The following is a 12363-nucleotide window of genomic DNA, read 5'->3' as shown; positions in this document are numbered from 1 at the left end:
AATCTTTACATAAGGGTTTTTAATAGGATGGAAATTCGCAGCATGAGACAATTCAGTCAAGGGGGCTATTTAAACAGTATATATGCTAGAGGTGATTTGGCATCCCTCATAGAAATAATTTCCTTATGAGTACAGCTTCACTTTTTTAACGTGATTTTTCCGGTTTTATGGAGTCTGTTTAATGAAGTAACATGCATTCCTTCTGTATAAGAATGAAATCTTTTTTTTCACACAGAAAAGAAAGCGGAGAGAGAAAGATGATGATGTCATAAGCCTTAACAGCCTTGATCTGAAGGTAAGCCTTACTGCCCTGAAAGAATTTAAAAATTTAAAAACACTTAAAAAAATTTTTAAAGTATTTAAAAATATGCAGATAGTGTTTCTTCTTGTGCTGTAAGAATAACAAATGCTAACGTTTTAAAAATTTTTAAGTGCAAAAAAAAAAAGCGCAAAACCGAATAATACTGGCTTTTACAGATACTGTCTTTTTTGTGTCCACTTCTTTGTTCAAAATGAGGTGAAAGCTTCCCTCAGAACATTGTGGGGCTTCAACCAGTGATCCCCCACTCACCTGCGTAAAGGGGCCCGGCCCTACCTACCCTACAGGGAAGGTAGGGACTGTGGTGAAAAAGAGGAGTGTGGCCTCCTGGAAGCGCCCCCTGCTGCCGTGCTCTCTCCGGTGCTGCTTGTAGGACAGTCGAATCCGGACTGTTACGTGAAATCTCCGGGTCTTTAGTGTTAGACTGTGCAAGCCCAACAGCTCGTCTGCAGGTCAGACGTGGCTGCGCATTTCCAACGTGTGACCTATCACAGACTAACCTCCAGGGCACACTTGAAAATGATTGTGTATCCCTTTATGTAAAACTGTAGTTAAGTCCCCAAACCTGGTATCCCCGGAATTACTTAGTCCATTTTTGTCGGTTGCCAAATTTTACAGAATCATCTCAGTTTTAAGAACCTTTTTTTTTTTTTTTTTTTTTTTTTTTTTTTTTTTTTTTAAATTTTTTTTTTTTTTTTTTCAACATTTTTTTTTTATTTATTTTTGGGACAGAGAGAGACAGAGCATGAACGGGGGAGGGGCAGAGAGAGAGGGAGACACAGAATCGGAAACAGGCTCCAGGCTCCGAGCCATCAGCCCAGAGCCTGACGCGGGGCTCGAACTCACGGACCGCGAGATCGTGACCTGGCTGAAGTCGGACGCTTAACCGACTGCGCCACCCAGGCGCCCCTTAAGAACCTTTTTTAAAGATTGTTATGTAAAGGTTATACATTTTTTAAGTGAGATTTTTTAAATGTTTGGCATCATGTTTAATGATGGCAGCTGCTACTTGTTTTTAAAGACAAGGTATTTTATAGGTCTGCCCATCAACGTTTTACCAGATCCAGCAAGGCCTGTGTGTGTGTGTGTGTGTGTGTGTGTGTGCGCGCGCGTGCACATAGGCGCGAACATATGTAATGTCTTTATGGAAGAATTGTGTGTTTTAAGTGTTAGACTTTTTGCAAAACAGTTTCAGTTACATTTGAAAATCTTGTATTCAAAGAGAAAAAAAAAAGGATGAAATGGCAACCCTTTTTCGGTAGGCTTCAAATCAGACCACGTACAGAAATAGGACAGTATTTCATAGTTTGCCGCGGTAAAATCCATGGTCAAATCTACTTAAACATGATCCTCCTTTTGTTTACCCCAACTTCAGCAGTTACCATCATACAATCAAATGACAGTCATTTATCTGTCTACTCGCCCCTGGATTATTTTGAAGCAAATCCTTTAGGTTGTATCATTTTCTCTGTATCATCAGATTTGGTGCTCACACTGCCTTGATTTGTCTGGCACCTTTTTCTGTTTTGGATTTGTTCATTTTGTCTGGAGTTGAAATTCATAATAAAGTCTATATGTTGTGATTATATGTCTCTTGATAGGTTCTGTGGGTTTAATATGTAGGTTCTCTCTCTAGCTTTTTGCTTTGTTGCAGTTTTTTGTTGTCGAAAAGGAAATGATGTGTAGAGCTTTTCATAGCTCCATGGTATTTTGTCCCTCTCTTTCCTTTATTTCTGTTAAACGGATAGATCTCGAGATCGATTTGGGCTGTGTACTTCCCTCGAGAGGTATATAATAATCATTTTGTGCTATTATCAAAATGAGTTAATTATCATTGCCTAGATTTATTTATTCATTGAAGGTTGCTAAGTGGATATCATGCCTTGATCAGTCATCTTTATTAACGGGAACACTTCCATAAAAAGAAAGTTCCCCTCAGCAACCATTTGGTTACTGTGAGGTACTTACCTACACTAAAGGAGGGTAAGTGCTTGATTCCTTTACCAGTTTTCAAAAGAAATGAGTTTTATTCGTTAAAATTCTCTAAATGTAATTAATGATTTTTTTATATGACTATGAACTTATGGATATTTGTACATTTGTTGTACTTTGATCTATTTCAGTTACTACTCTTACAGTGCTTAAATTATCCCATCTTTGGCCACTGGATGCTGCTTCAGGATGGCTTCTATGTCCCCTTTTCCCCCAGTTTTAAGATATAATTGACATACAGCATAATGTAAATTTAAGGAATGCAGTGTATTCATTTCCTGTATCCTTTTGACATGACCCTCACCTCATATCTAGACACTTAAGCCTAGCCTCCTTTTCTCCCAGGATGACAAGTTATTCCAGGCCCACTTGTACATTTTGCTGTTGTTGTTTCTTGATGTTTATTTTTGAGAGAGAGAGAGGCAGAGTGTGAGCAGGGGAGGGGCAGAGAGAGAAGGAGACACAGAATCTGAAGCAGGCTCCTGGGTCCTAGCTGTCAGCACCAAGCCCCATGTGAGGCTGAACTCATAAACCATGAGATCATGACCATAGATCATTCAGATCTATCCAGAGCTGAAGTTGGATACTTGCTTAACCAGCTGAGCCACCCAGGTGCCCCTTGTTGTTGTTGTCGTTGTTTCTGCTCCATACCCGATGTCAGTGGTCGTTTCTAAAAACCCTGGTTTCCTTAGGAAATGGTAGAGGCTTAAACCAGGGCATTCTGAACACTCCTTGCTGCTTTATTCATTCTTGTTTCTGTGCCTTTTTAATGGACGGAGATAGGAAACATATGTCATTTTTTCAGATAAAGAAATAAATTATGAGTTTATACTGATATTTCAAATTCAAGGCTAAAGTATTTTTACTAATTTGCATCAATATTACTATCTAGAGCTCTCAGCCACACCAAAAATCTCAGTCTTAGGGACACTGACATAATTACTCGCTTGATTTACTCGCAGTTCAAAGTAGTCTACATTACTGCAAATCACTACTGCATTACATAAATGAGACAATTACTGAAAACATTTTATGTTTTATTTTTCAGATTTTTTGATTTTTACTTAAAAGGTATAGTAAGTATACACAAATTTCTGTGTTTTTAAATTGTTGAACTGAGACTTTTCTATGTGTAATTATGCCAGAAACCTACTTGTTCCTTTTTATTTTCAATTTTTAAGAACTACTATTTCTTAAATTTAATTTTTCTTTGGGGTGCCTGGGTAGCTCAGTCAGTTGGGCATCCGACTTCGGCTCAGGTCATGATCTCACAGTCTGTGAGTTCAAGCCCCACATCGGGCTCTGCGCTGACAGCTCGGAGCCCGGAGCCTGCTTCAGATTCATATTCTCTCTCTCTCTCTCTCTCTCTCTCTCTCTCTCTCTCTCTGCCCCTCCCCTGTTCGCACTCTCTCTGTCAAAAATAAAATAAAAACATAAAAAAATTTTTTTAACTTAATTTTTCTTCTTAATCATGTAATAAAATTGTATGGAATTTCAAAGTCAGCTCCACAAGATTCTTGTTTCTATTCCTGGATCTTCTACCCTACATCTTTCTTTCATACAAAATCCTTTTTTTTCTTTTTCAAATATTATGGTTTATTCTTTCACTTTCTAAAAATATAAGCAATTGCATATATGTTCCGTATATTTCACTTTTCTGGCTAAACAGCATGCTGTCTTTCATCATGTGTTCTTTTTTATTTCCTTGTTTGTTTTGTTTGTGTGTTTTTGCTGTGATATGTCTTTATATAGCAAGGTTCATGTTTTCGTTCTCTTGGTTATTTTTGCCTTCAGTTTCCCCTTTTTAGCTCTTGTAAATTGGTTTATTCCTATGAGCATATTTTAATCAACTAACACCTCTTCTCCCTCATCTCCTTCTCTCCTGTTAATAAAATTAAGTAATATCTCTTTATTCTACATTGGTACATTTAAAATATTGAGTGCTTATTTTACTTTCCAAGTACATTCACCATTCTCCATTTCTTAAAAATACGTTTACCGTATCTAGAAGAACAGAGCACGTAGGCATCACAAACTGTGCCGTGTACCCTGATAACCATTACTTAGACTTTAGCTCTGCAGGTAAATCTGCACGAGTGCTCAGCACCTCGTGTCCGTGCCTTCCTAGGTTGTGGATTGTCTGAAGCTCATTCCCTAGCAGAGGGGTCAGCAAACTCTGGTCCACAAACTGGATCCGACCTGCTCAGTGATTCACATATGTTGTTAATGGCTACTTTTTAAAACACTGCAGTGGCAGAGGTTGAGTGGCAGTGACAGAGACCATCTGACCTACCAAGACTGAAATATTTGCTCTTTGGCTTTCTACAGAGAGTTTGCTGACCCCTGCTCTAGAGGTGAGTAAATGCAGAGGACTCGTTAATGGGAACAGGATTACATGAGTTACTGAATGTCCCTGTCGGTTTGTTTGCAGTCATTGTACTTGAAGGCTAGTTCGGATGGATTGAAATCCATGACTCACGTTTTCTTCCTTGGATAAGCAAATATTTCACTCCATTGTTTTCTGCATAAAGTGCCACTGTTGAAAAGTTTCACTAAATATATACTTTTGAGTCATCTTTTATTTTAGGAACATCTTTTCTTACCGTTTTTGTCATTTTTTTTCTATTCCACTGTTTTGTCTTCCCTCCCTGCCCTTTGTACTTAGCATGGATTTTAAAAATCTTTTATATTTACTACTTCGTCTCAAAATATTTATCTCTTTATATATCTTTTTTATTTTTAAACTTGTCTTCCTTTTTGTCTTTTTCTCTTAATGCAGTAGACTGATTTTTTTTGTTCTGAAATAATTTTTCTTGTGTTTTTTTTTTTAGTTCTCTCCCCTCATTTCACATCTTCCATTCTCTACCCACCTAATTTTTGAGTTTGATGTTCTTTCATAGCTTCTATAATCTCCTTTTTGATTTTATGCTATAGACAAATTATTCTACTTCACATTTTCTGCCTTCTTCTAATAGCTTTAAAGGGGATTTATGATTTTCTGTTGTTCTTTTGTTACGTGCAGTCGGTTCTCCTGTGGTCAGGGGAGAAGGAGTGGGCCCTGGCAGCCCTTGTTCGGCTTCATCGCTCCAGAGCTCCCTCTTCTGGTGTCTTCAGGAGGTGGTTTTGGTTTGGGGGGTTTTTTTTAGTTTATTTAAAAAAAATTATTTTAAGGTTTATTTATTTTTGAGAGAGAGAGAGGCAGTGCAAGGGAAGGGCAGAGAGAGAGAGAGACACAGAATCCGAAGGAGGCTTCAGGCTCTGAGCTGTCAGCACAGAGCCCGATGCGGGGCTCAAACCCACAAACCTTGAGATTGTGACCTGAGCCGAAGTCGGACGCTTAACCCCCTGAGCCACCCAAGCGCCCCTAAAGTTTATTTTTGAGAGAGAGCACGAACAGGGGAGGGACAGAGAGACAGAATCCCAAGCAGGCCCCGTGTTGCCAGTACAGAGCCCGATGGGGATGCGGAGCTCAAACTCCGGAACTGAGACATCATGGCCTGAGCTGAAATACAAGACGCTTAACTGACTGAGCCACCCAGTGGTTTGTCACAGGAGAGCCTCATGCTTTCTGAGACCTTTCTTTTCTGCTCCCTCCTTTTTCTGTCTGAGCTTTTTCTGGTCTTTGCCTCTATTGCCCTATTCACTGCTTGGACCCTCCTCCTCGCAGTTCTCAGAGTGCTGTGAGTTCCAGAGTTTAAGTGGCCCAGACTGCTAACCTTATTGCTTGGGAGGGTCCCTGCCCTCAGCCTGAGAGTTTGATCACGGGACCCTTCCCAGTTTAGACTACTGGGTGCCAGAGAGTGGCTCCCCTGTTCTCAGGGCCGTCGGAGAAGCCCAGTCGCCTTCCCTCCGCTCCTTTGTGCACAGAGGCTGATACCATGGGGGTCTCATAGCCATCCGCTTCGTCACTTTCTGACAGACAAAAGGTTTGTGGGGGAAACGCTGCCTCTTCCTTTCACTGTAGTCTGTGTTTTTTGTTGGCTGTGCTAGGTGCTCCAGCTGCTTTTTTTTTTTTTTTTTTTTCTGTTTACTTTCTTAGAGAAGACCGGTCAACGATTTAATTAACATATTAATGAACGAACCAACAGAATGGTAAAGCCACTCAAAGGACTATAGGAAACACTGAAGTCTTCCAGTTACTGAAAGAGAGAATGGTGGAATGAGATTGCTAAATTAAATTAGATGCAGAACAGGTTAATGTCCTCATCTCCGTCTCTACCTACACAATGTATTTGCATTGCTGTCGGTATTCAGCTCACATCTACCCTGACAGAGTTGCAGGAACCCTATCAGTAACAGATAGTGAATCAGACAAAGGGTACATGGCCCTAGAAAACGAGATAATCCATTGAAAGGACATTCAGGAATTCCTTTTGTCTGATTTCACGGTTTGGATATTTTCTTTTCTTTTTAATTCTTTCCTCAATTTTGCCACCTTTGTAATTCTGAGGTCTGCTCTTTTATAGCTAATTTTGGAATATTAGAGTTTTTTGTGAGCATGTTTTTCTACCATGCTTTTATTTTTTGTAGGGGTATTATTTTTTTCCCTTATACTTTTTTTCTTACGAAAACTTCATATGGGATTTGACTGTTCCTTTTCTATTGGTCATTATTATGTGAAAATAGTTTTCGAAAGGAAGAATGAGTCCAGAGAGCTTTTCTAGCTTTCAGACTCTAAAGCTTCCTCTTCTCTTGTCTTGTCTTGTCTTTAAGAAATGATAAATACAGATACACTCTGAGTTCTTCAGGACCTGTTTTCCTCCTCAATTTTTATCTAAACTTGCTCTTTCCCGTATATCTGTCACCTCTGTTCCACTCTACTTGAAATCTCTTCCCAGAACTTGCACCATAGTGTAGGGTTTTGTCTTGGAAGGGAGCTTTGAGGGTTTCTAAGCTCACGTGTTCCAGCCATGAACCCATTACTGCTACCCTTGAGTAGATGAAACCCTTTCCAGTTTCAGTTACTGTGCTCAAAATGGCCTGCCTCACTTTGCAGTGAGTAGCTATTGATAGTTTGGGGATTCTTCGGTACTCAAACATGACAGATGCTGTTTTTCTCTGCTGATACTATATAGGTTATCATACAGTTAGTTGTTACTAGTTTATCCACATTAACTTGTATGTTTGGATTCATGGGGGTGGGTACCTTATTACATGGTGCTGTACGTTTTGACTTTGGGGTTTGGTTTTGTTGTCCTTGTTCTGTATGTTTTTATGGAAGGATTTGGAAAAATTGTAAAACTATGTCACTAACACCACCTTAGTCACAGAGTTATGTCTCCCGATGTGGTGAAAGGCAAATTTGGCTTTCCTCTAAACCTAATACAATTTTAGTAGATTTTATTGACATTGAATTTACTGGAATTACTTGAATTGCTATAATTTTTAGGATAGATCGTATATTATGAACTGATACTAATACTCATCAACTAGCCAAAAGATAAGCTTTTATTGTCATTCAAAATTTATCAAGTTTGGGACAATAGTTACACATTTGCATATACTACTGTTAACTTCTTCAAATTGAGGAATTATATTCAAGAAAGAAGTCCTTATAAAAGTTTGGTTACATTAACCAATCCCAACTGCATCCTATGCTTTGTAGTCTCTATTTGTTCCAAACCTAAGGAATCACGTATAACTGTGATAAGAAAAGAATGAATTTGAAATAATTTATTGAATAACAACCTCTTTGTATCCTCAAAACTTCACTAGGGTTTGGTCTAAATTCTTTCTTTTATTCTTTTTTTTTTTTTTTTTTTTTTTTTTTTTAATTCCACAAACATTTATGGAGCGCCCACAATGTTCAGGTCCTATACTTAAACTTACAGATAAGACTACATACAGGCGGGAAACAAGAGCCTCTGACAAAACCCTATCTGCATAGATTACAGAAGTATGATGGTGTTAGGAGGAGGAATGGGAGAGAGAAATAGAAGATTTGGGGAGGTTTTAATTTGGAGCTGGATTTTTATGAACGCCAACACGAACTGGGGAAAACCAACCGCAGAGAGAGAAGTGTCTATAAATGTCAAGAATTAAAATCAGTTATGTGTAAGGAACGATAAACAAATTATTTTGAAAGAGCCAAAAAAAAATATGAGGAATGGGGTGCCTGGGTGGCTCAGTCAGTTGAGTGGCCGACTTGGGCTCAGGTCATGACCTCAGGGTTAGTGAGTTCAAGCCCCCTGTGGGGCTCTGTGCTGACAGCTGGGAGCCTGGAGCCTGCTTGGGATTCTGGGTCTCCCCCTCTCTCTGCCCCTCCCCCACTCGTGCTCTGTCTCGCTCTCTCAAAAAAGTAAACATTAAAGAAAATTTTAAGAAATATATGAGGAAGAACTAAGACATGAAGTAGTATAGAGGGTTCATTGGTCCCTTAATTTGAAGGCTGAAGATGATCGGCTGGAGTTCATTCATCTGAAAATCAACAGGGATGACATTGTGGAGTCTTGAACTGATCTTCCACAGCATGGTCCCTCCATCTGTGTAGAAAGTGCCAGTCCATGAGGGCCTGGCACCGGGCATGGAGGCCTGGGGCAAGAGTGGGGCTGTGGAGATGAGAAGAGCAGACAGGTTCTGTCTTCATCGCTTGTCTCTTCTTAGGTATGATCTTTCTTTGGAGAGCTCACTCACTCGCCAGATTCACCGTCTGTAACGGATGACTCCCTGATCTGAATCTTCAAGCCAGATCACAGTCCTGTTTTTCGTATCCTTTTATCCAATTGCTTCCAGAAATATAGCCTTCTAACCGGACTCCCTGCCTGTAGCCTCTTTCTGATGCCTTATTGATCTTTCTTTGGTCTTTTCAGTACCTTGCTTAAATTCTTTCAGTAGCCACTCATTGCTTTAAAGACAGAACCCAAATGTCTTGTGTAACATGTAATCCCCACTATGATGGGTTCCCCTACTCTGTCTCTCCAAAATTTCTCTTATCGTACTTCCTGTTTCCTTTCCCTTGTACGTCCTTATTCCTCTTCTTTGCCTGGAGAATGCCTGCCTATCCCCACGAGGTCATTATCTCCAGGACCCCTTCCCAGAGTGTTACCCCTCTCCCTGTATCCCACCCCCACCAACCTGGGCTGGTTGAACCATGAACGCCCTAGGTAGGGAGAAATGAATAGAGAAGGAGTAAATGAGATTTCTTGAGAAGGAAAGAGGGTCAGCAATGAAGTTCTGATCATCACAGAAGCATTAAGCTGTATTTACACCTTGAAAATAACAACTCCGTTCTGGCTGCAGGCCAGAGTCACCTGGGGAGCTTTTGGGGGAGGAGGGGGCTGCTAAGCCCTGTCCCAGACACCCTGAGTGCGGGGGCAGGAGAGTAAGGATGGGTGACGTTGGGACCTGAGAACATCTAGGTTTTGTGTTTGTTTTTGAAGATGTCTGGGTGATTCTGCGGTATGGCCACGGCTAAAAACTGAAAATGTGACTTTTTTTTTTTTTTTTAATGTTTATTTATTGAGAGAGAGAGAGACAGAGCATAAGCGGTGGAGAGGCAGAGAGGGAGACACAGAATCAGAAGCAGGTTCCAGGCTCTGAGTTGTCAGCACAGAGCTCGTCGCGGGCTTGAACCCAAGAACCGTGAGATCACGACCTGAGCCAAAGTCGGACCCTTAACCGACGGAGCCACCCACCCAGCCGCCCCTAGAATGTGACATTCTTAAAGTTGTCTCTCTCCCCAGAAACACACCATGAAACAGATACTCTGCCAGCTCCCCCAGCCCTGTTTTCTGCCTGGCCTTTCCTCTAAATACAGCAGTTTTATTATGTAATAAGCTAAATATATAATCAGTTTGTATACTCTTTTGATGCCTGTTGCTGGGAACCATTACTTTATTTACCTCTATACTCCAGTCACCTTAGCCACATGGCCTGACACATAATAGATGCTTGGTAAATATTTAGTGAACGAACAGATAAAGTAGTATAGGTCAAATAAGTGAAATAAGACTTTGGACTTAGATAAGCATGTAACATGAGCATCGTGTTATATATTTTGATTTCGGATCTCTCACACCAGCAATTTAAAACCAATGTTAACAAATTTTCATGTAGTAGATCATTGGCTGTTTGTTGAAATTGTGGTTGCTTATCGAATTTGTCTCTAAGTAAAATTTTAGAACTATCTTTTATCAGTTTGCCTTGCTACTATATTATGTAGAAATTTATTTTTAAAAAGGAACACAGTATTTGTTTTCCAAAGGTGTTTCTCAGCTGTTTGTTAGCAACCATAACCTTGCCCTTTTCTTTCGATAGGAAGAGTCCAAAGTGACTTTTTACTTTATTAATATAGAGTAATACTGGGATGAGTAATACTGTGTCATATTTTATGACTAAAGTTCTTTAACTCTGATCGTCAGTGATCAAAAAACAAACCAGAACACTTCAAAAGAATGTTCTAAAATACATAAATGGTTTGTTCTTTTTCAGAATGTCCAGATTTAGGGATCTCATTTCTTATAAGTTAAATAGTATATTGAAGGGTTATACTTTGCGTATTGGTATACTCTGTAAATTTTAGGTTAAACATAATAATGAGTTATGTATATCATTTCTAGTAAATTATTTTAAAAGCATTTGCAATTGTTTAGAATTATAATTGTCTTTTGTCAATTCCTGGTTTAATATAATCTTACTTTTGAGAAACCCACCTCTTAGAATCATGACTGGTAATTGGCAGTTATTCTGAGGCACAGATTTGAGTAGTTTGAGGTTAGCCGGCAGGCTAAAGCCTAGTGGCTTCATTTATGAATAGCTTACTGCCCTCCATCTTGCATTTTGATGTAACTTATGATCTCTACTGGCCGCCCTGTAAGATAACACAATAAAACATGATTTCTCTTTCGACAGAGGTCCGAAAAATAAAGCCAGCTGCTAGTATAGGTGATGAAAGTGAAGAGGAACAGAAGATAGATATAGGAAAATGGTTCTTAGCCAAAAACATAAAAGTAAAATATAAAACAATTATTCCTGATAATGCTCTGAGAAGCCATTGAAGTATCCAGAGCTGTTTATCCTTAAGCTTAATTGTTCCTAGACCACTGTAAATCATTCCTGGACTGATACGTGCATTTAAATGCTTGTGTCCTTTTTTAATTACAAAAGTAATACAAGGATGCACTGTCCTTGTTCAAAATGTAAAAAAAAAAAAAAAATTTTTTTAAGTTTCCTTGTATCACCTTCATCCTCTGAAGTAACCAGTTACTATTTGATGTGTCCCAGGTTCTTTTCTGTTTATTTACGTACTTTCACACAATGTGTATAATGGTGACCTATAGATTGTCATGTACATGTGCTACAGCTTGCTTTTTCTCTTTGTCTCTTGTCATTACTATATAAGGCTGCCTTATTCTTTTTTGGTCGCCATATTGTAGTCCATAGGCTAGAGTATGATAATCTACTTAACCAATCCTTTAGCAGTGGCACTTTAGTATATTTTCCAGTTCTTCTATATTAAAAATAATGCTGCAGTGTATCTTCTCCTTGTGCACAAAGGAGGAACTGTTGCTATGTCTCTAATACAGATGTCAAGAAGTGGAAATGCTGGGTTGCAAGTTGCAGTTTTGATAATATTGTTCACTTGCCTTCCAATAATTTGACAAATTTAAACTTCTCTATCAGTCTATGATAATAAACATATCTCTACACTCTTCTCAATCCTGGACTTTCTTAATCTTTTAAATTTTTGCCAATTGTTGTGATAGACAACCAGACAGAAAATCAATAAGGAAATACAGCACTTGAACATAAACCAGTTGGACCTAAAAGACCTATACAGAAGAACTCTCTATCCATTAAGAGCAGAGTATACATTTTTCTCAAGTACACACAGAACATTCTTTAGATAAACTGTATGTTAGGCCACAAAATAAGCCTTAATAAATTTGAAAAGACTGAAATTATACAAAATATTTTTGCAATTACAATGGAGTGAAACTAGAAATAACAGAAGGTAAACTGGGAAATTCACAAGTATGTAGAAATTAAACAACACACTATTGAACAACCAATGGATCAAAGAAGAAATCACAAAGAAAATTAGAAAATACTTT

The 12363-nt window shown here is 38.9% G+C and overlaps 1 protein-coding gene across 1 annotated transcript in view; it reads left to right on the top strand.

Moving 5' to 3' along the window:
- NET1 (neuroepithelial cell transforming 1) overlaps nt 1-12363 on the top strand; it is a 61486-nt gene that overhangs the window by 23148 nt on the left and 25975 nt on the right. Inside the window, exon 3 of the mRNA XM_058682005.1 lies at nt 236-295. Coding sequence (XP_058537988.1) covers nt 236-295 — 60 coding nt within the window. The remainder of the gene's footprint in view (nt 1-235; nt 296-12363) is intronic.

This window comes from Neofelis nebulosa, chromosome 8 (assembly GCF_028018385.1).
Source record: "Neofelis nebulosa isolate mNeoNeb1 chromosome 8, mNeoNeb1.pri, whole genome shotgun sequence".
Taxonomy (NCBI): Eukaryota; Metazoa; Chordata; class Mammalia; order Carnivora; family Felidae; genus Neofelis; species Neofelis nebulosa.
The sequence above is the reverse complement of the archived record's forward strand: the minus strand, read 5'-3'. Positions and strand labels throughout refer to the sequence as shown.